At 34.9% G+C, this 23,682-nt stretch overlaps 1 protein-coding gene across 7 annotated transcripts in view; it reads left to right on the forward strand.

Moving 5' to 3' along the window:
• The window catches only part of LOC149836714 (rho GTPase-activating protein 7-like), a 75,726-nt gene that overhangs the window by 25,931 nt on the left and 26,113 nt on the right, over positions 1 to 23,682 (forward strand). For all 7 annotated transcript variants that reach the window (XR_016431832.1, XM_090005537.1, XM_090005539.1 and 4 more), the window contains exons 7-13: positions 61 to 180; positions 3,149 to 3,226; positions 3,351 to 3,406; positions 3,517 to 3,586; positions 6,832 to 6,919; positions 7,933 to 8,176; positions 22,175 to 22,390. Coding sequence is in view for 6 of the 7 variants with exons in the window: in XM_090005537.1 (XP_089861663.1) it covers positions 61 to 180; positions 3,149 to 3,226; positions 3,351 to 3,406; positions 3,517 to 3,586; positions 6,832 to 6,919; positions 7,933 to 8,176; positions 22,175 to 22,390 (872 nt within the window). In the remaining variant the exon portion in view is untranslated. The remainder of the gene's footprint in view (positions 1 to 60; positions 181 to 3,148; positions 3,227 to 3,350; positions 3,407 to 3,516; positions 3,587 to 6,831; positions 6,920 to 7,932; positions 8,177 to 22,174; positions 22,391 to 23,682) is intronic.

The raw sequence follows: 23,682 nt of genomic DNA on the forward strand, positions 1-23,682 counted from the left end.
TCAAAGTGGAGCATTTACATTTATAATTTAATGTGCTAAGTGATTTTTATGTCTTTGAAGGTAAGGGTAATCATCCTGTCAAGTCTTCAGTTCTTGGGCGACCAATTTTACTTGCACTTGAAGACATTGATGGAAGCCCATCTTTTCTAGAAAAAGCTTTGTGCTTCCTTGAGCAGTTTGGTAAGTTATGCCTTTATGTGGGAAAATTCCATATTATCAGGAGTCTTTTTATTTTCTAGGTTCATGTTCCTTTTTCTTGAAACATGTTAAGCACACATCCATTTTCTTCCAAATCATTTCATAACTCTATACACCTTGATGTGCCTGCACTGTGTGTGCTTCACATCAATGTAATTTTCTTTGAAAAATGGAAATAATTGCAAATTATAGAAAAATTCAATATATTGGTACAAATGAATTCATTGTGTTACATTTGTAGCAAACTTGTGGAAAATTGTGAAAGAAAAAGTCCGTTAGGATCAGACTAGTAACAATAATACTCTAGTCTGAATAGTCAAAGAGCTTGGATGAACTTGTAATGCTCAAATACAAGACTTCCTTATGAAGCAAGGTTTATTCATATGTAGCTTATTAAACTGTTTGAAACTTGTTAAGTGGACGTATTGAGCGTTTACAAATCTGGCCTTCAACTGATGGACTAGAAGGGGTTAAAAATTTTAGAAACCACTTGTCAAAGCACTCATGCAGACAAAACTACAACAAATATTAAGGAAGTTATATATGTATGCCGTATTGAGCTTTTACAAATCTGGCCTTCAACTTATGGACTAGAAGGGGTTAAAAATTTTGGAAACCACTTGTGCAAGCACTCATGCAGAAAAAACTACGACAAATATTAAGGAAGTTATATATATATATATATATATATATATATATATATATATATATATATATATATATATATATATATATATATATATATATAGCTGCTCAATCCATACGTGCTCAATAAAAAATTTCAATCTTGCTGAGTGTCCATCGCATGCCTGATGGATGCTCAGCATTTTTTTGTGTGCAAAAAACACTCAAAAGGCCTTTAGAGGCTCTTTTGGAGCGCCACTAAAGGTCCCAACAGAAAAAAGGCCTTTAGTGGCATTTCAAAAGCACCGCTAAAGGCCTTTTTTGCTGTTTTTGTGCATTGACGGATGGTCAGCGTGATTGTGCTCCTCAAGCATATATATATATATATATAACTTGGAACTCATAGGGGGAGGTTGTTTTGACCAAATCTGACTTCATGGTGTGTTCAACATGGTCAAAATAATAGGAATGGACCCTTGGATCATAGTTTTTGATGTAAAAATATGTTTTTTAAAGATTGAAAATTTGGTACATTGTAGGCTGTTGATTTTTCAACCCTCGGAAAATCTAACATATACGTCAGAGATCCAAAGGTCAGTTTCTACTAAACTTAATATGTAAATCACATCTGGAGGGTCAGATGTGAAAAAAAAAACTGGAAAAAAAATATTACATTTTTTTCACTAGAGGCTTCCTTACACACGAGGGTAGCAAACATTGCCCTATATATATATATATGCTTCTTTTGAACAAAAGTTACAAAACAAAAAAACACTGTTTTGACATCCTTTCACAATAATTTAGTACTGAATTTCCCTAACTTCATCTATTTTGACACTTATTTACTAATCCTCATGCAGGTGCATTAGGGGACACTGTCCATGTCAAAGTAAAAATTCATGCAATTTAAGAGAGAATTGAGGTTGGGAAGAAAATGAAAGGCCATAAATGAGGTTATATAAATATTTTAAATTAGATAAATGAGAGGGCCATAAATGAGGTTGTATAAATATTTTAATAATTTAATTAAATTGAGAAATGTAAGTACTAGTATCCAAGAGTGGATTCAGATGCCTAGAAGCTAGAACCCTTTCATTTGTGTGTATGTGCGTGCATGTGTGAATAATCCATTATGGTATTAATGGAGGATATCCTCTTCTGCACTTCTCTTGAATTTAGAGTGTGCTTGACAAGGTCTATTTGCCATTACATACTCTAAGATTGAATAAAATAGATGGTTAGGTGCTGTTTATAAGCAAGATCATCTCAATGTAGTTTGGTCTGTTCTTTTGGCATCCTTTTGAATTTACAATTTACAGCCTCTTGTCTTTGATCTATATACCAAGATGGTAGTTAGATTTTTTTCAACACACTGGGAAGATCTTGCATTCGATGATTGTATCTCTCCAAAATCATGGCAAGTGCATGTTAAGGTATCAATATGATATATTGATTCTGTAGTGGATCAACCCACTTATGAAAAACCACAAAACAGTAACACGGAGGCGCATACGTGACCTTATACCAATCCCTTTTGTCCTTGAGTGCCCCTCTATATGACTTTATTTTGGTCCCACTGTATAGTTTGATCATTCTTAACCCTAGAAATGTAGTACTTGGGATTTTTGTTAAGAATCTTTTGACTTATTTTCATATTGATTGATATAAAGCTTCTGATGGTGTTAGGCTGGAACTCCTTAGGCTATCCGTTAGTTACAAGCTATGAAGACTATAGATCTTTTTTGGTTTTCACTATAACTTGGTGGTAGTTCTTTAAGAAAGTTCATAGAGGAAAAGGATTTGAAGAAAGCGAGAATTCAATATTAGTAGGAAAGTTGGAACTAATTATCTTGTCACTTTGATTCTGCTAAATTGCCGTATCAGATGGTTTGAGCCTGTTAAAAAGCCATATCTCATTTTCAGTTGCCAGGAATTGTATGGGGGAGAAGATATCTTCAGCCCTGGTGATTGGAATAATCCAATCCAAGTTTGTCTGTGGTATCACAATCTCATTATGTAAATGACTATTGGGTTCAATACCCTTTTGCCTTTGTACGGTAGCATGGATGTACTCACACATGCTTATCAATGTGTTTGTATATATTTATATGTTTATAAGTCCTTATAGGATTTGAAAAATGCATGAGGTTGTTATGTCCTAGGTTTCTGGAATTGATTTCCTTGTCCTTTCCTCGTCTCAGAAGCTTGCTGTGAAGTGTGAAGTCTTTATGCTTTTCACTAGTTTAGGTTGCTTAACCTGTTTTTTAAGTGTTGAATATTGATGTACTTTTGTTTGATCAACTAATTTATGACTGTTTTGGTTTAGGATCAAAAGTTGAAGGGATTTTGCGTCAGTCTGCTGATGTTGAGGAAGTTGAGCGTAGGGTTCATGAATATGAGGAGGGTTGGTCTTTTAACTTTTATGATGTTTCATTAATATGTTCTATCTTAATACTCATGTCAATCATGAGGATACCGTCTTCGTTTTCCTTGGGGTTTATTAGCATTGCTAATCTCATGTTCATCAGGGAAGACTGAATTTGCACCTGAAGAGGATGCCCATGTTGTGGGTGATTGTGTCAAGGTATTCTTATGTGATGATGTGCCCTTTAAGTTCTATGCTTTATACATTATAAATTGGTTTTGTTGATCCGTTGTTTTTGCATCCCTAAATCTTTTGCATTGTTGTTGAAGCTTGTGCTGCGGGAGCTACCTTCCTCTACGATTCCTGCGTCATGCTGCGCTACGCTACTAGAAGCATATAGTGAGTCTTTTTCATGCATTCTTTTGCTTCTTTTCTGCAGTAAATCAATATTTGACTATAATTTATCCTTTTTCCTTTTTATCTTTAAGGCTATTGCTGTAGTTCATCATCATTTTTATGTGTCGGAATTATTTTTTTCTTGTGAGCACACTCTTGTGCATGTCCCATGTGTTTCTGTTTCTGCATACTAGATGGTATTCCTAGTGGGTTTTGGGAGGCACTAGTGAACATGGGGAATTTGTTATTTTGCCACTTAGAATTGCTTCAATTAGGTGGAAAGTTGTTACTACCCTTTGATGGTGGATGAAAATCAGGAGAGAGAGAGAACCTGTTCTCTATATGAGGGAGGAAGGCTCCATAATTACAACATAGCCTATTAACCCTAACTATACTAGGGTTTGACCAGAGCTGCCAGTCAGGGTAGCGGGAGCGGGAAGTGAGGCACTTTAAAATTTGAGGGAACGGGAAGCGATTTAAAAACAAACTAGGAATCGTCTCGGAAGTGAGAAGAGAAGCGAGCCGGAAGTGATCAAGGATTCGAAGGAGAAACAAAGAGGGAAGCGAGTAAGAATCGAAAGGTAAGCAAAAATATATAATTTTCTAATTTATCAAAATATAAGATTTATATTATCATTGACAAAATAAAACATGACCAGATAACATTAAAGTTGATCTATTAATCTCAAAACTGAATCATGTATGCAAGGCAACCATCTAACAAATGCATCATGTGACAATCATTTAATACATAATACATCAAAACAATATATAATTCATATTCATGTTGCAACCATTTAACAAATGCATCCTATTACAAGCATTTAATAAAATATGTAAAAAAAAATCACAATTCATATTCCAGTTGCAAGTTGCAACCATTTAACAAATGCATCATGTTGCATGCAATTAATAAATAATACATTACAAAAATTTCATAATTCATATTCCTATTGCAACCATTTAACAAATGCATCCGAATGCAAGCATTTAACAAATAATACATCAATAAATCTTATAAATTTGATTAAGAAATGTACCTTTTTCAAGAAATGAATCAAATGACTTATTATTTGCGGTTGTGATCTTGGTAAGAGAAAAATCAATAAACTAAAAGATTACACTGAGATATGGTTAAATTTTTAAATGCACAAAATGCATTTAAGCACTAAAAAATATAATTTAATTTCACAATGGTGGAGGACACCTGAAAATCTAGGCAAGTAGAAACCCACCAACTATAGGTCACAAGCAATAAAAAAGATCTTGCAATGCTTGTCATGTACCAAATGGATATACAAATTATAGTTACAAACAATACCACGGAGATTAAAACGAAAACACATATACAATCAGATTGAGGGAAAAAAATTTGTTTACTTTTAACAATAACCGGCACAAAATTGCAAATACATTTATCAACAAAAACTAGTTGCCATAAATACATAAATAATATGAAAAAAACTGAAAAAACAACCATTTTTAGTCAACCTATGATGTAATAAAGCACATGAAAAACCAAAACATAAAACAATATTAACTATAACAATCATGGAGCAATTTTGCCACACATGTAATCAACGACAATGCTTGAGAGAGAGAGAGAGAGAGAGAGAGAGAGAGAGAGAGAGAGAGAGAGAGAGTACCTGAAAATATCCACGACCGCCAGAGCTGGAGGTCGCTAAAAGTTGACGGAGCTGAGGTTCGCCCGATGGTCGCCGAAGGTTGAGACTTGAAAGCGAGAGAGAGAGAGAGTCAAACAAATGGATCCAACTGTGGATCCCTGCTCTAAATTTTATATTTATTTCTTTATATATATATATATATGATATTAACTATATATATATGCCCCCTTATGGGTCCTGGATCCGAAATACGGATCCTAGGCCCATTTGCACATTTCGTATTATTTTATAAAGGAAAATACACGAAAAATTTTCGGTTATTACAAATATCATCACCTGGCCCGTGAGGGTCTAGTTATTACAATGAGTTATGTTCTAAAAACAAAAAAACTAACTCAGCTGAATAATGGAAAGCGATATATCAAAAGTTTACCTTCATTCTGGAGTCATATTCAGTTTTAGTGCATTTTCATCCTTGTGTTGAGTTTTTTCTTGGACTGGACCTACTTTTCTTGCAGCACTGGCTTCTCTAGACCTAAAAATCCAGAAAAAAATAATTTTTAAATAAAGGTTTATAAGAAATCAGAAAATGGAAAACCTGTAACAGCTAAAAGCTTACTGAATTTCAATCTTATATTACACAGGGTGAGCACCTAGGAACACGTAATTACTAAGGTTTCAGCTAGTTCTTTTTCCCAGGTAACTTTTTGCATGTGTGCACGCGGGCGCATGTGTGCATTCACATGCTCCTAAACAGTTTATGCTTTAAACTATCCTAAACACTTTTGGAAGCATAGCTACACGTGTTTTTTGCTTAATCCTAACTTGTATATGCATTATTCACTAAAAACCATGCTTTAGATTGAGCCGATATGGTGAGAAACCTTGATTTCTCTTTCACCAAGTTTTGGTGCAATATAAGCCGTTGAATTTGGCTTGCTCTAAATGCACATCTAAACATGAAGAATGCCTTATCTAATACATGATTTCTACTAAGCTACAGAGAATACATCTATGGGTTCAGATTAAGCAAAGACCTGAAACTTTGTCCTTTGAAGCTATATATATATATATTATATATATATATATAGCGTTTAAATAATATGTGCTAAATGAGTTTTTTTCAGGTTTTTTTCGTTTTATTTTTAAATTCTTATCGTACAAATGTGATCTATGTACTTGATTTTATAGGGATCAGCTCTTGAAGTGTTCGATTCCGACACATGGGTGAGTTTTTATATGGTTCAAAAAATCAACGGTCCAAAATCTTTGTAAATTTTTGAGGCTCCAAATATCATTTTTTTCATCGAAAACACATTATCCAGGTGTGGATTCCTCATAAATCGACCATGCCCAACACATTTATAGGGTCGGAATTGCAAAAAAAACACCAGAAGAGCAGAAAAGCCCATTTAGCACGTATCATGTAGCATATTTCATTTAGCACCTACCCAGTTCTCTCTCTCTCTATATATATATTATACACATATATATATATATATATTTAAGGACATGTACTGCTTTCTTTGCAAATGTTTTAGTTTTTGCTTTCTAATCTATTTTTATTGATTTCCCTGGTTCTTACCCTTTTATATTTGCTACCTTGTTATGAATATTTTAAAGGAATTAATCAGAAGCAAGCTCATGTTGCTGCAATGCGTGCTGCAATATCTGAGACTTTCCCAGAGCCAAATCGGCGACTTCTACAGAGGTATTATGTGGAAAGGCATCCATCCTTGGAAAAGATTTCAGTTAACTTCTGTGTAGTAGTGTGTTTGATGTTTGTGTTTTGAAAAGAAAGAATGATATTTGAGGTTACAATTTTGAATTTTGGTGTTGCTTATATGTTCTCTTCCTCTGTTTCCTGCTTGTGACTATCTGGTTGCTCTCAATCATATTATTCTTTCTGAACCAGTTTCTCCTTTATCTCAACAACGACATTGGTTTGTCAATGACATCATCAGTATTTGAAGAAGCATGTTTAAGTTTATCCTGAAACATATGCATGAGTATTTGATATACACATGATGTCTGTTTTTTATTTGGAAATATAACAAATTTTGGTGAACAAGGATTTCTGGTCTTCTTGCTGCTTTGCATTTGTTTAATTCATCCCTTGAGTCACATTGTATAAGTTGTTTCATAATCCTTTTTCTATGATACTGTTAAGAGTGAATTCTAGTTACTAAGACATCTTTTTTCACCCCCCAAAAAATAAGGCATTGACGTGTATGTTTTTTAAGTGTCATTATTAGTCTATTATTGATAGTTCTATCCATTACTAAATCTTTGATTTTTTTTCTTGAAGACAATGTTTTGAATCCATCGAGTTTGCTAGCTAATCTTTTTTGCTTTTTTTTTTTTACATGTTTGCCAGAATTGATTAGTTGCTATATTGACACTATTGTGTATTGTTTCAGACTTGGAATTGGATAAGATGTCCCATATTGGATGAATCCTTCTAACTTTTCACCATTGTTATTCACATATAATCCAAGTTGGATTTCAGATTTGAAAACCTAGACCAAACTCAAATGTTTCTTGGATTGTATCTGCCAAGTGCTTACAAGATCTATGTTATTTCATTATTACTCCATTGTAAGTTTGCTGAAGCCAATTATGGTGGTGGTGGTGATAATGATGACGATAGTACTTTTACATCGTTCTCTCTTAGAAAACTATCATATATGTCAGTCAAAGATTTGTGGCGTCTACTGATCACAGGGTTCTGAAAATGATGCACTCTATTACATGTCACACATCTGTGAATCGGATGACCCCATCAGCTGTTGCTGCTTGTATGGCTCCATTGCTTCTGCGCCCACTTTTAGCTGGTGAATGTGAGCTTGAGGATGATTTTGGTATGAGTGGTGATTGTTCTGCTGAGTTCCTTGCTGCAGCAAATGCAGCCAATAATGCTCAGGGCATTATCACAACTCTTCTGGAAGAGTATGAGCATGTGTTTGATGTAAGCATTAATTCTCTTTAATTTGTCGTGTCTGAATTCCATTTTTATGTTACCCTTTTTGTACTTTTGGGAGTAGAGCAATCTTTCAATCTAATTGGGAATCTCATCCAACTAGAAATCTTTTTTGAACTGATCTGTGTTGAATGGATGTGTCTGCGAACATGGCTTCTTCTATCCCTTTCATGCTTCTACAATATATCAGTAGATATGTTCAGCTGTGAGCTGGTGATTTGCATATTATGGTGTTTTGGGTGCCAAAGATGTCATTTCAAATTTCCAATACTTCCTATCATGACTTATCATGAAACTTCCATGTGCTTGAACTTGTAATACATATTCTTTCCTTTTGGTATCCCTGCATTGTAAAGTGAAAGGAAATAGGCGGAAGTGTAACACAAGAATGCACAAGCATTCACAAAGTCCAATAATGGACAAGAACTATGGCATTCAAACAACAAGTCTACAAAGAGACAATATGAAAGCCTAAAAAGGCTATACAAGCATAAAAATAATGAAATATTTATTGGATGAAGCCTTGAAAGGCATAGCAAATACAAGGGGGATAACCCCATATTTTTACACAAAAGGGACACATGAGAGACCATTGGGGGCTCCCACATGGAGTCGTTAGGAGCCCCCAACGACTCTATATTGGGACCCTGAATGCTTTAAAAAAAAAAGGAGGAAAATAAAATAAAAAAAATACAAAAAGAAAGAAAAACATATTCAAAAGAATGAATATGCGAGAAATGGTGAAAAAACTATTTTACCCCTATCGGGTATTACAAATGAATTACATAATTTATATATATAGACATGTATATATATACATGTGTATATATATTTTTAATACTCCTTGTCAAACTTGATGGGGAAAGTTATCCCAAAAGTTTGAAAAATACAAAAAGAATCTTGGGAATAAGTCCAAGTCTTCAAGAAAAATTTCCATCTTTATGGCATCTCAGGAAATTCTTGCAAATATAAGTCTTTAAAACGCCTTTATTGGTGATCATTTCCAAGCACCTTCATTGGTTATCTTCATGATGTATCGATGGTGCCACTTCTTAAAGATCATGAAAAGAACGAACAAACCAAAGGAAGACTCCAAGAACGCAAAGAACAATATTCTAGCTTAAGAGTTGCAAAAACAATATACTGTAAAGCAAGAATAAAATGGTTTGAACAAAATAATAACCACCTTTTGAATCATTAAATATTAAGAAAGACAAGAGGAGCATCCTTCAAAGATGAAATTAAATCATAATCAACTTATTTTTCAAGAAACCATAACATTGATCATAAGAAGATTTGATTACTTAAAAGACATATGATTCATTAAGAAGTGATAATCAATTATGCATAAAAATTATCTTAAATGACATGGTGATCTTCCAAAAAGCATACAAATCTCTCAAAAGAGTGTCTATTAAAAACACTTCAAACAAAACCCATAAAAGGGTATAAGTGGAAGCACATAATAAAAATAAGTAAATCTTTATTTATGACAAAAATGCTTAAGAACTGTGTCACATGGGTGTGGTTACGGGTGCGACACGGGTGTGGAGCAATTTCAAAATTTTTGGCACGGGGACACGACTATATATATATATGTATATATATTTAAAATATATATATATATATATATATATATATATAACAATAATAAGACTCGATCAAAGTTGTGCCCATTAGGGGGACATGGCTATATATATAACAATAATAAGACTCGGCTATATATATATATATATAAAGATTGATTTTTTTTAGTTTTTATACGTCTTTTGCCCAAAAAAATGGACAAAAATTGACTTGGTCAAAGTTGACAGAGTCCAAAATGTAGACGGACTCGGTCCCAGTATGTTGATCGAGTCCGACACTTAGTTGACCGTGTCCGCCCCGTGTTCGAAGCTGCACCCATGTCGGGGCGTGTCGACGCGGGTGCATCGACCTTATAGCCGAGTCTGTGTGACTTAGCTTAAGAAGCATTGAATATGCACCATGTGAAAATGTCTTCAAGACTAAAAGAACATCAAGTTCGAAAAATGACTTTAATGTGAAAATATCTCCAATAAAATCAAGTTCAAAGATGACTTGGTTAACCCACAAGAATCACAAAGATGCTAAGTGCACGAAAGCATAATGAAATACTCACAAAGGAGTACAAATATAAGGAAGTCTTCAAAGAGACTGTATGCACAAGAACACTAAGTTCTCAATGTGTGAAGTTTGCACAAAGGCACAAGAAGAACACTTGGAACAAGTGTGCACAAAGGCACAACACATTCAATAGATCACAAATGCACAAATAATATAGAATCTTTATTTAGACAACTCAAAATCCTTAGAAAGAGCTAATGAACTTTATGCATGCAATTATGTAGATTATGCACATGAAACTACAAATGAAAAAATAACTTTTATCAAAGATGAGTGAATTAAATTTATGCATACCACAATGTGGACACAATAATCAATTAAAAGCATAATTCACTCACCCATCCTAGAGTGATTTTTAAGTATAGAGGACCAAATATATATATATATATATATATATATATATATATATATATATATATAAGTATGTTATCAATGAAATGCATGAATTTTTATCGATAAATTTTTTTTCATACATGGAAGAAACAAGTAGTAAAGTTTTTTAAGAGATTCATTAAAGAATTAAAAGATCCTACATGACAAAGGGAATGATATAAGCAAGTCAAAACCAATTTGCGGAAGATGACAAATTTTAAAAAAAATCCCATAAATATCAAGAAATTATATTTTGCAAAGAGAGATTTTAAAAACTTATATAAGGAAGGAGAAATGAAATTTGTAAATCAACACCAATTTGTGAAAAATAACATTTTTACAAATATCAATGAGTGATATTTTGCAAACTTTAATAATGCAATGCAAGATGCACGAAATTATTTCAATCAGTCATTTCTCATAGAAGAGAAGATAAGTTAGACAATTTTGAAAAATTCTTAAACATTTGAATGAGTAACTTGGAGCATCGGTTTAACCATCACAAGCAATTACCTCCTAATCCTCCAAACCTCAAATATCAAGTGTATCAACGACTAGACCAAAAGCATAAACAACATGCCACTAAAAGGCCAAAAATACACACAAAGGTGTGTAAAATACTTCTTGTCTACATATAATGATACTTGAAACAAGTGTATCAACGACTAGAATAAGAGCACAAAGCCAACAAAGGGCTAAAAATCACACACGAAAGTGTGAACAAATGTCTCTTGTCTACATATAGTGACACTCAAAATCAAGTGTATCAGCTACTAGAGCAAGAGTACAAAGTCAAACATGGGCTAAAAACCACACATGAAGGTGTGAATTAACATCTCTTGTCTACATATAATGACAATTAAAATAAGTGTATCAGCTACTAGAGCAAGAGTACAAAGCCAACAATGGGTTAAAAACCACACACGAAGGTGTGAATCAACATCTATTGTTTACGTATAATGACACTTAAAACAAGTGTATTAGCTATTAGAGCAAAAGTACAAAGCCAACAATGGGCTAAAAACCACACACGAAGGTGTAAATCAACATCTCGTCTACATATAGTGACACTTAGATAAGAGACATAAAAAGGAGAAGACACCAGAGGTAAGAAGGCTTGTAATGGAAACCCTAATGCAATTTTACAAAATATCAATTTAGACCACATTTCAAAACACCATGGTTTCAAAAAATAGATAGTCATCACGGATACACATAATTAAAAGCATCTGTAATAAAGTCGATGGTCAAAGAGCAAATGAGTGATACAACACACTCACAATCAGAGATCCCATAACTGTCAGTTAGAGTCAAATTACAAGTTGACAATCTTAAAGGACATAAAACGAGGTGCACACAACTCACCTTAACAAACATCTCTGATTCAATAATAATAAGGCCAAGAAGATTGATGCATCATATAAAAGTCTGTGATGGACAACACAAATGCTATAAAAAGGCAATGCATACTCACAAAAATCATTTTCCAAATAGCTGAGTTCATAAAAGGAACCGATATGAAAAGATAATTTCAAATTGAAAAACCCAATAATGGTAGATGACTAATCTTAGAAAAAGTGTAATCATATGCATAACAATATGTCTCATGACAACCTTTTGAATAAACATGAATCATGCTTAACATAATCAATTCCAATCAAGGAATAGATGCATTAGAGCACGATATAAACAAAAGATCTAATAATTTTAAATAGAAGACAAGATGTCAAGAACATGTTATCTTAAAAAAAATTCTTTTAAATCAAAAGTCTACTATGAGACAAATGAAACATGTACTATATTAAGGAAATAATACATATAAAGTTTTTAGAAGAACCTTTTACAATCTCAAAAGTAGACATAATTACTATCAATCATGAATACTTGAAGCAATAAGATGATCTAATAACTCATAGCCACATAGGTTATATAGAAGCTATGAAATTATACCAAACATAATTTATAATGCAATCTAATTTTGTGTGACTATGACACATTTTTTTTAGAGAAAAATGAGTTAACAAAAATGCATTCAAAGCATCTAATACAAGATTTACTTTCTATATAAAAGTCAAATCACAAATATTGAAGATCATTCTCAAGCATAATCAATCAAGAATGTTTTTCAAAGAATTAGTTTTGCATAATGAGAAAAACATCTTAAAGTTAACCATTGCAATGAGATATGCAAAAATACAAATTACAAGGGATAACACAAGAGGATTTCATAAAGAACCAAATATCACAAGTACATAAAGTGCAAAATACACAAAAACCCACTAAGGGTTAAATGCTAAAAAGCAAAAGAAGAATATTATTGAAGGAAAAGTGAGATAATCGTTGAAATCATGAGTGTGCAAAGATATCCACGATATTAAAGAAAACATGATGACACAAGGTTCATACAAATTTATAAAATTTTAAGAAAATCATAAAATTCATAATGATTACCAATAATTATTATGATAAAACCAAATGCATATAACAAGGGAATTAGTAATATGAAAAGCATAATCTTTAAGATTTAAAGCAAAACCATATATTCTTGTAAAATATAATTTCTATGACAATATGCATAATTAAAACAAATATTTTATGGAGATATGCTTACGCAAAAAGTTTAATAATTTCTTTAAAGAACTATTCATTCTTAACATATTTAACAAGAGGCTACTATATTTTAAATACATTTTCAAATGCATACCATAAATATTTAAAGTAGAGAATCCAAAGAAAATAGCAAAAGTATCCATATATATAATTATATATATAATAATAATCAAGAAAATAAGTGTTTTCTTATGCACAATGCATGCGATAAATAATACAAGAGACACCTTTTAAAAGGTATGCGATACATACCTGGTAAATTCTTGTAAAAGTATCTTCAACAAGATACTTTAGTCGATAACACAACAACCTTAAGAATAAATGTGTGAACATACACACCCAAGAACACTTGTGCACAACAAACACAACACACCGAATCACAAATGTGCACTTGCACCCATAAGTTTCATAAACACTAAAGAGGTTGGGCTATAATCCCAAATCCCTTTTTGGAAATACAAGAGGAGATGCCCATATATATAGGGCTTTGGAGGAGGCCTTGGGAGGGGCTCCACATAGTCGTTGGAGCCCCTCCAACGGTCACAAATGTGACCGTTGGAGGGGTCCAATGACTAGTGGGTTGGGCCCCTTCCAATGCATGTACAATGCATTAAATGAAAAAGCAAAAATAAATAAAGAAAAAAGAAAAAAAGAAAATACAAAAAAAAACATATTCTTGAAAAAGAATGTGTAAAATTCCTAAACTACCCTTACTATGACTATATATATTTTATATATATAATTGGTAAATACATATACATATATTATATATATGTATATGTATTACCTTATATATATAAAATATATATACGAAATTACAAGTTTGATTACATAATTTAACACCCCCCCTCAAACTTAGGGCAAGATGACCGATAGTTTGCCAAGAAGGAAGTTGAACCGCGGAGCGCACAAGGCTTTAGTAAAGAAATCTGCCAACTGATATTCGGACGTGACATAAGGAAGATCGATAACTCCTCGGAGATATGCTTCACGAACATAGTGACAGTCCATTTCGATGTGTTTTGTCCGTTCATGAAAGGTGTGGTTCTTTGCAATGTAGATTGCACTTTTGTTGTCGCAACATAGCTTGGTGGGTCCTTCAATTTTGATCCCCATGTCTTCTAGCAGTTGGTGAATCCAAACAATCTCCATAGTAGTAGTGGCCATGACACGATATTCAGCTTCAGTTGAGGAGAGCGACACCTTTTGTTGCTTCTTGCATCTCCACGAAATTAGTGAGTCTCCTAAGAACACACAAAAACCAGTGGTGGAGTGACGGTTATTTGGATCACCTCCCCAATCAGAGTCAGTATAAGCAATCAATTTTAAGTCAGAGGAAGAGGACAGAAAAACTCCCTTATTTAGAGTACCCTTTATGTATCTTACGACCCGTAAGATGACACTCATGTGAACGGATGTAGGCGCATGCTGAAACTGACTTGCAGTATGGACTGCATGGGATATATCTGGTCTGGTAATACTCAGATACATCAGAGATCCTACAAGCTGTCTGTAGGGTGTAGGATCCAACAGGGGAACTCCATCATCAATTTTCATCTTTGCTCCTACAACCGCAGGAGTTTCACACAACTTCTCATCTGTAATACCTGACCTGTCAATGATCTCAGAAGCAAGCTTAGTTTGAGATAAGAAATATCCTCTAAGAGAGTATGCCACTTCAATTCCCAAAAAATAAGTTAAAAAACCCAAGTCAGACATTTCAAATTTATCTTTTAAGATAGATTTTATACTTTTAACCCCGTTAGAATCACTCCCAGTGATGAGCATGTCATCAACATACAGAAGTAAAATTACAATCCCTGCATTGGATTTTCTAACAAATAGAGCAGTGTCAGTAAAACAAGAGGAAAAACCATTCTCAATCATAATAGAGTTAAATCTATCATACCAAGCCTTGGGAGCTTGTTTTAGGCCATAGAGTGTTTTCTGAAGACGAAGCACCTTTCCCTTAGGAGTCTCCATTCCAGGAGGAGCATCCATGTATACTTCTTCGCTTAAATCGCCATTTAAAAAGGCATTTTTCACATCCATTTGATAGATGTTCCATTTGTTGATAGAGGCAACGGTTATAAGACATCGAACAGTGACCATACGAGCTACAGGAGCAAAAGTTTCTTCATAGTCAATACCATATTCTTGACTATATCCTTTTGCAACCAAGCGAGCTTTATACCTTTCAAGGGATCCATCACTTTTAGTTTTTACTTTGAAAACCCATCTGCACCCTATTGTTTTCTTGCCTTTAGGAAGATTTTGGAATTCCCAGGTTTTGGCTCTTCTCAGAGCCTCAAGTTCATTGTTCATGGCATTAATCCATTCAGGGCATTTACGTGCTTCTTCAAAATTTCTAGGTTCTATATAAGAGTGGATGGTACTAAGGCAGGCTCTATATCTTGGGGAGAAAGAGTCATAGGAAATGAACCTAGAAGGAGGCCTTCTACTTCTCTCAGTTCTACGAGGGATCACTTCATTCTGAGAGGCACTGGGACTGGCATCATTATATTTGTCAAGAGCCTCCTAAAGTTGTTTTGATCTCTATGAGAGTAGGTGATAGGGTCTCTAGGTAATTCAATAGGTTGATGTGACGAAGGAGACAAGGAGATGTTTTCCTCGGTTTCAAGTTCATTTGGGTTACTTTGATCTGACTCATTATCACTAGTATCATCGTCCTTATTCAATAAATCAAATAAAAAAGAATAATCCATATTTTCATTATGGGGGTCACAACGTTCAAATCCACTAACATTTTCCAAAAAACTCACGTTCCTGGAAACATACAATTTATCACTTTTGATATCATAACAACGAAACCCCTTTTGGGTTTCAGAATAGCCAAGAAAGGCACAAGGAATGGCTTTTGAAGAAAGTTTGTCATTCTTATCAGTAAGAACAAAACACTTACACCCAAAGACCCTTAACCTGCTATAATCAGGTTCCTTATCATACAGTTTTTCAAAGGGAGAAATTTTGTTTAAATTTTTCGATGGAAGTCGGTTTATGAGATAGACAGAGGTAAGGGCTGCCTCAGCCCAAAGATTTTTTGGAATGTTTTGAGAAATGAGCAAAGTCCTAGTTGTTTCAATGATGTGCCGGTGTTTTCGTTCGGCTAACCCATTTTGTTGAGGGGTTTTCGGACATGATTTTTGGTGAAGAATTCCAAAATTTTCAAGATAACTCTTAAATTCATTTGAGAGGTATTCTCCTCCAGAGTCAGACCTAAAGATTTTTAAACATCCATTGAATTGATTTGAAATCATCATGTGAAAACTTTTAAAGGTTGAAAAAACTTCATGTTTATGTTTAAGGAAATAGATCCAACAAAACCTAGTATAGTCATCCACAAAGATCACATAATATGAAAAACCTCCTTTTGACATTACCGGAGCCGGTCCCCATACATCGGAATGGACAATTTCAAATGGTTTTGTCGTAAACATGGATCTTTGAGGAAAAGGCAAACATTTCATTTTCCCAAGAATGCATTCATTACACAAAAAGTCACTTTTACAAAGATGTTTAACAAAAGGCAAATACGAGATTTTAACAATATTGGGATGACCCAATCTCTTATGCCATACATGAATGTCTTTGTTTTGGACGACGTTGCAAAATTGACTCTTGGGAACTTGAAGAAAATCTACGTAGTAGAGGTCTCCTCTTCTAGAGCCTTCCCCAATCAATCTCCCGGACTGGCGATCCTGTATCCAACATTTATTAGAAGAAAATTTTATATCGCAACCATGGTCCGAGAGTTGGGAAACGGAAAGAAGATTTAGGTTAAGGTTTGGGATAAAACGAATTTTTGGAACAAAGAAGTCTTGTTTTTCAAAATTACCTATTCCTTTAATCTCAAGAGATGTACCGTCCGCGGTTGATACAAAGGATGGAAAAGCACTTTTAGAAAAATTTGAAAGAGTGCAATAACTAGGGGTCATGTGAAAGGATGCCCCGGAATCTAAAAGCCAAGATGTCTTACCGGGGGAAGAGGATGACATAGCGGCTCCGGAAGTACCTCCCTTGAGAAGAGGTTGTAGGGCTTCCACGATTTGTTGAAGAGAAAGAGACTCACTTGATAAAGGGGGTCGTTCTTCAACTTGAGATGCCATAGCCGTTGCAATCAATTTCTTCCATTTAGGACACAAGGGTTTGATATGTCCGGGTTCTTTACAATGATAGCAAGTTACTTTGCTATAGTCTCTTTTGCCATACCGATCATTTCCTCCTTGACCTTGATTCTTGAAATGAGGAGGTCTATAGGTCCTCATGTTATTTCCCGGTCTTGACACGGCATTAGCCATTTCACCATCTTCTTGAGTAGAAGAAGTAACAAGAATGCTAGGGTTATTTTTGCCAATCCCCATACAGGTTTCTTCACCACTTAGCTTGGTGATAACATCTTCGAGTGAGGGGGATGTGAAGGCGGAGAGAAGAGAGGACCGAACTTGTTCAAATTCGGGTCTAAGGCCATTTAAAAAATTGAAGAACCGGTCTTCTTCAAGTTGTTTGTGCCTTAATTCGATAGCCTCACCACTCCATTTAGGTTCAAGAATTGCGAGCTCGTCCCAAATAGAGGATAATTCGGCAAAGTACTCCCGAATGGTCATGTCATTTTGTTGGAGAGTCAAAGCCCTCTTTTGAAGAAAGTACTTGTGGGATAGATCTCTTGAGGTGTACATTTTTTCAAGATATACCCAAGCTTCGGAAGCCCTTTTAAATTTGATGATGTTGGCATTTATCTTGGTCTCAACGGATGAGAAAATCCAAGATAATATCTTGAAGTTCTTCATTTCCCAATCATCATGTTTCCTAGAATACTCTTCAAGGGCCTTTTGTCTTTCATCCCCTTCAAGAATCTTAATATCACCTCCTTCAACAATGGTAATTTTGGGTTCCGGTTCCGGTATGGATCCATAAACGTAACCCCAAAGCCCCTTTCCTTTAATATGGGCTTCCATATTACCGGCCCAAATATGATAGTTTGAGCCATTAAGCTTAAACCCAAGAGAGAAATGGGAGTCTTTTTCGCCCATTAGAGAGGAAAGAATGCAAGAGATAGTATGTACCTTAATTACTTTTTGCGTCTTTCTTGACAAAAGGAGCTCCTAAAATATTGCTCGAAGAAGATGATCCTCTTTGATTTCAAAAAACTTGAAGGCACGCTTCCCGAGGAATGCAAAAGAAGGCGAGTCGCAATTCTTCTTCTTCAACGAGGCTCTGATACCATGTAAAAGTATCTTCAACAAGATACTTTAGTCGATAACACAACAACCTTAAGAATAAATGTGTGAACATACACACCCAAGAACACTTGTGCACAACAAACACAACACACCGAAACACAAATGTGCACTTGCACCCATAAGTTTCATAAACACTAAAGAGGTTGGGCTATAATCCCAAATCCCTTTTTGGAAATACAAGAGGAGATGCCCATATATATAGGGCTTTGGAGGAGACCTTGGGAGGGGCTCCACATAGTCGTTGGAGCCCCTCCAACGGTCACAAATGTGACCGTTGGAGGGGTCCAACGACTAGTGGGTTGGGCCCCTCCCAATGCATGTACAATGCATTAAATGAAAAAGCAAAAATAAATAAAGAAAAAAGAAAAAAAGAAAATACAAAAAAAAACATATTCTTGAAAAAGAATATGTGTAAAATTCCTAAACTACCCTTACTATGACTATATATATTTTATATATATAATTGGTAAATACATATACATATATTATATATACGTATATGTATTACCTTATATATATAAAATATATATACGAAATTACAAGTTTGATTACATAATTTAACAATTCTTTCTTTGAATCCAAACTTTGAGTGGTATTCTTTTCAAGGGGACCACCGTGATAAAGCAACACACAAGCTATTCTTCTAGAGACCGAGCTCTGATACTATGAAAGGAAATAGGCAAAAGTGTAACCCAAGAATGCACAAGCATTCACAAAGTCCAATAATGGACAAGCAGTATGGCATTCAAACAAGAAGTCTAAAAAGGGACAATATAAAAGACTAAAAAGGCTATACAAGCATAAAAATAATGAAATATTTATTGGATGAAGCCTTGAAAGGCATAGCAAATACAAGGGGGATAACCCCATATTTATACACAAAAGGGACACATGAGTGACCATTGGGAGCCCCTAACGGTCATATTTATGACAATTGGGGGCCCCAACGACTCTATGTTGGGACCCCCAATACTTTAAACAAAAAGGAGGAAAAGAAAATAAAAAATAAAAAATACAAAAAGAAAGAAAAACATATTCAAAAGAATGAATATGCGAGAAATAATGAAAAGACTATTTTACCCCTATCAGGTATTAGAAATGAATTACATAATATATATATATATATATATATATACGTATGTAAGTATATATATACGTATGTATATATATGTGAGAAATGATCAACAACAACAACAACTACGCCTTCATCCCAAAACAATTGGGGTCAGCGATATGAACCAAAAAGAAATTCATTTTGGGTCTTCCACATGAATCCTTTTCCTCCAATCATTTCTATCCAACGCCATGTCCTCGGTGAGGTTCAAAGCATTCATATCCTTTCCTATCATCTCCATCCAAGTCTTCCTAGGCCTACCCCGACCTCTTTTAACTAATATATTTTCCCATTTCTCCAACCTTCTAACTGGAGCATCATTAGGCCTTCGCCGAATATGTCCAAACCACCGTAAACGATTCTCTCGCATCTTATTTTCAATGGGTGCAACACCTACCTTCTTACGTATCTCTTCGTTCCGAATCTTATCTTTTATTGTATTTCCACACATCCATCTAAGCATCCGCATCTCAACTACACTCATTTTTTGAATATGATGTCTCTTGGCAGCCCAACATTCCGTACCATATAGTAAAGCGGGTCTAATAGTCGTCCTATAAAACTTTCCCTTCAACCGCAATGGCATTCTACGATCGCACAGCACTCCAGTAGCACTTTTCCATTTCATCCACCCAACCTTTATCCTATGATTTACATCTCCATCAATTTCTCCATACTTTTGAATGATGGATCCCAAATATTTGAAATAATCATTCACCGGTATATCTTGCTCACCAAGCTTCACTACACTCCCATCACTACTTCGTTGCTTACTAAACCGACATTCCATATATTCAGTCTTACTCTTACTCAACTTAAAACCTCTAGCTTCCAATGTCTGTCTCCATAATTCTAACTTAGCATTAACCCCAGCTCTAGACTCATCAATCAAAACAATATCATCAGCAAACAACATACACCACGGTACATTTTCTTGAATTGATCTCGTAAGTTCATCCATCACTATCGCAAATAGGAAAGGGCTTAAAGCAGATCCTTGATGTAACCCAACCGTTATCGGAAAATTGGTTGTCACCCCTCCACAAGTGCGGACATTGATTACTACTCCTTCATACATATCTTTAATTATACTAATGTACTTGAGAGAAACACCTTTCTTCATCATTGTCCACCAGAGAACGTCCCTAGGTACTCTATCGTATGCCTTCTCTAAATCAATAAAAACCATATGCAAATCTTTGTTCCTCTCTCTATATCTTTCAATAAGTTGTCTAAGAAGATGTATAGCTTCCATAGTTGATCTTCCAGGCATAAAACTAAATTGATTCTCCGATATCATGACAACCTTCCTCAACCTAGACTCAATCACCCTCTCCCAAAGTTTCATAGTATGACTCATGAGTTTTATACCACGATAGTTTGTGCAATCTTGTATATCACCCTTATTCTTATATAAAGGCACCAAAGTACTCTTCCTCCACTCATTAGGCATCTTATTTGTTCGCTAAATCAAGTTAAAAAGATTTGTCAACCATTCTAAACCTTTCTCTCCCAAGCATTTCCAAGCCTCGATAGGTATACCATCTGGGCGAACTGCCCTTCTTGATTTCATTTTCTTCAAAGCCTCTGCAATTTCTTTCTTTTGAATCTTGCGCATGAAGTCACGATTTATCTCATGAAAAGGAATGGAGAAGTCTCCAAGATCTTGAGCATGACTATCATTAAATAGCTTATCAAAATAATCTTTCCATCTCTCCTTAATCTCCTCATCTTTGACTAAAACCCTTTGCGTTTCATCTTTGATACATCTAACCATACCCAAATCCTTCGATTTCCTATCTCTCATCTTTGCAAGCCTATAAATATGTGAGAAATGATGAAAAGACTATTTTACCCCTATCAGGTATTGCAAATTAATTACATAATTTATATATATATAGACATGTATATATATATACATGTGTATATATATTTTTAACATGAAGGATGTAGTCATAGGGTTCATAACTACAGACACGGATGAGTGGAGATGGTCTGAAGCAATATCTTGTCTTGTCAAGAAGCTGATGTTATGTGTTGCAATGGCAGCATGGAACTGAGTGTTAAAGAACAAGTTTTTTCATGGGGATTTTTAATGTTCTTGTGGAACCCATTTGAATGAAGTCATTATGCCTTGAGAGTATGTAATTTTGCCAAAAAATTGATTGATGCTTATTTGATTTGAGCAATCAAAACTAATGATTGATGCTTCTGGGTAAGTGAGCTTTCAAGGATATGTAAAAGCTTTCAGTAACCATGATTGCTTTGTGCAGATCATAGCAGGATGCACACAACACTGACTTCTATTTTTCTCTTAGCTATGTTTTATCGTATTCTTTTCGGCGACCTTTTAACTAAGTCACTTGCTTTCATTTCCTTTCTTGTTACCGGTCTCACTCAGTTTTTTCCTCTTTCTCTCTCGTGCAGTTTTTTCTTCTTTCCCATCTGTCTTCTGTCTTATTTTTTTCTCATCATTTTTCATAGGAGGAGCAGCGAAGTTTGTGCTTTCCTTCAGCTAATCATCAAATGGATGATAGTGGCAGTGAGGATTCAATAGATGAACATTTGAAGGTACGTGACGTGTACCCTGATTTTCAAGATTATGTGGATCAAGAGGCAGCAGGACATGCAGAACGCATGGAGAGTGGCAAATCAAGTGGAAGTAGTGGAACTGTTGGCGGTGATCTATATAATTATAAGGTTTGTATTTGTTTCATACAAGTCTCTGTTTGTGCACTTGTCTTTGATATGAAATTCTTTCCTTAAGAATCATGTATTTCTACATAAGTTGAATATGGTAGACTAAATTACACAGCAGATTTTGTACTTGAGAAAATTCACGTTGTTGAAGTATTCTTTTATTAGTCTTGTCATCTTCTATCATGGCCCGAGATCAGTCCATATACTTTTCACTAGGCACATGAGAGTAGGATGCTTTTGTGTACTGTTAGATCTTGAATCATTCATCTGAATAGTGATTATTGTTGACGCCCTGAAAGCAAATGCAGTATGATACCATGTTGACGCCCTGAAAGCAAATGCAGAAACCGAGAGAGAGAGAGAGAGAGAGAGAGAGAGAGAGAGAGAGAGAGAGAGAGAGAGAGAGAGAGAGAGAGAGAGAGAGAGAGAGAGACGGCAGTATGAAAAATAGAACTCGTTAAACACATTAGGGTTGCTCTCTATGTTAAATAGAGAGAGGCCAAAAAAATAAATTACCTCTAGGTCCCTTATTAAAAAATAATTCAAATAACCTCCAAACTAAGAAGGTTTAACCTTAAACCACCTATTCTCAACACCCCCTCAAGCTGGAGCATAGATATCAATCATGCTCAGCTTGTCACAACATTTTGAGAAATTTGGTGTAGCAAGGGGTTTTGTAAACATATTTGCAACTTGATCTTCCGACTTTAGATATCTGGTAGTGATATGTCCAGCTTGAACCATATCTCTTACATAGTGGCAATCCACCTCAATGTGCTTCGTTCTCTCATGAAAGACATGATTGTTCGCTATATATGTTGCAGCCTTGTTATCACACATCATGGTCATAGGAGAGGAAACCTTCACCTGAAGGTCATGAAGAACAGTACGAACCCACATCAATTCCGCAGCTGTTTGAGCCATAGCCCGGTATTCTGATTCTGCACTCGACCTAGAAACCACATTTTTTTCTTACTTCTCCAAGAGATCAAGTTGTCTCCCAGAAACACAGAATCCTGTGGTAGATTTTCTATGCACTACAGATCCTGCATAGTCAGCATCAGAATAGGCCACTATCTCCAGAGTTCCACCTTTCCTGAACAATAACCCCTTTTCAGGAGAAGATTTTAGATATCTGAGAATCATAATAGCTGCATTCCAGTGTACCTCAGTCGGTTTGTCCATAAACTGGCTAACTTTGCTTATTGCTAAAGCAATATCCGGCCTGGTCACAGTTACATACAGTAGCTTCCCTACAAGGGAGCAATAGCTTTTGCTATCAACCGGTTTTG

Source organism: Nuphar pumila, chromosome 5, assembly GCF_984573655.1.
Source record: "Nuphar pumila chromosome 5, dmNupPumi1.hap1.1, whole genome shotgun sequence".
Lineage (NCBI taxonomy): Eukaryota > Viridiplantae > Streptophyta > Magnoliopsida > Nymphaeales > Nymphaeaceae > Nuphar > Nuphar pumila.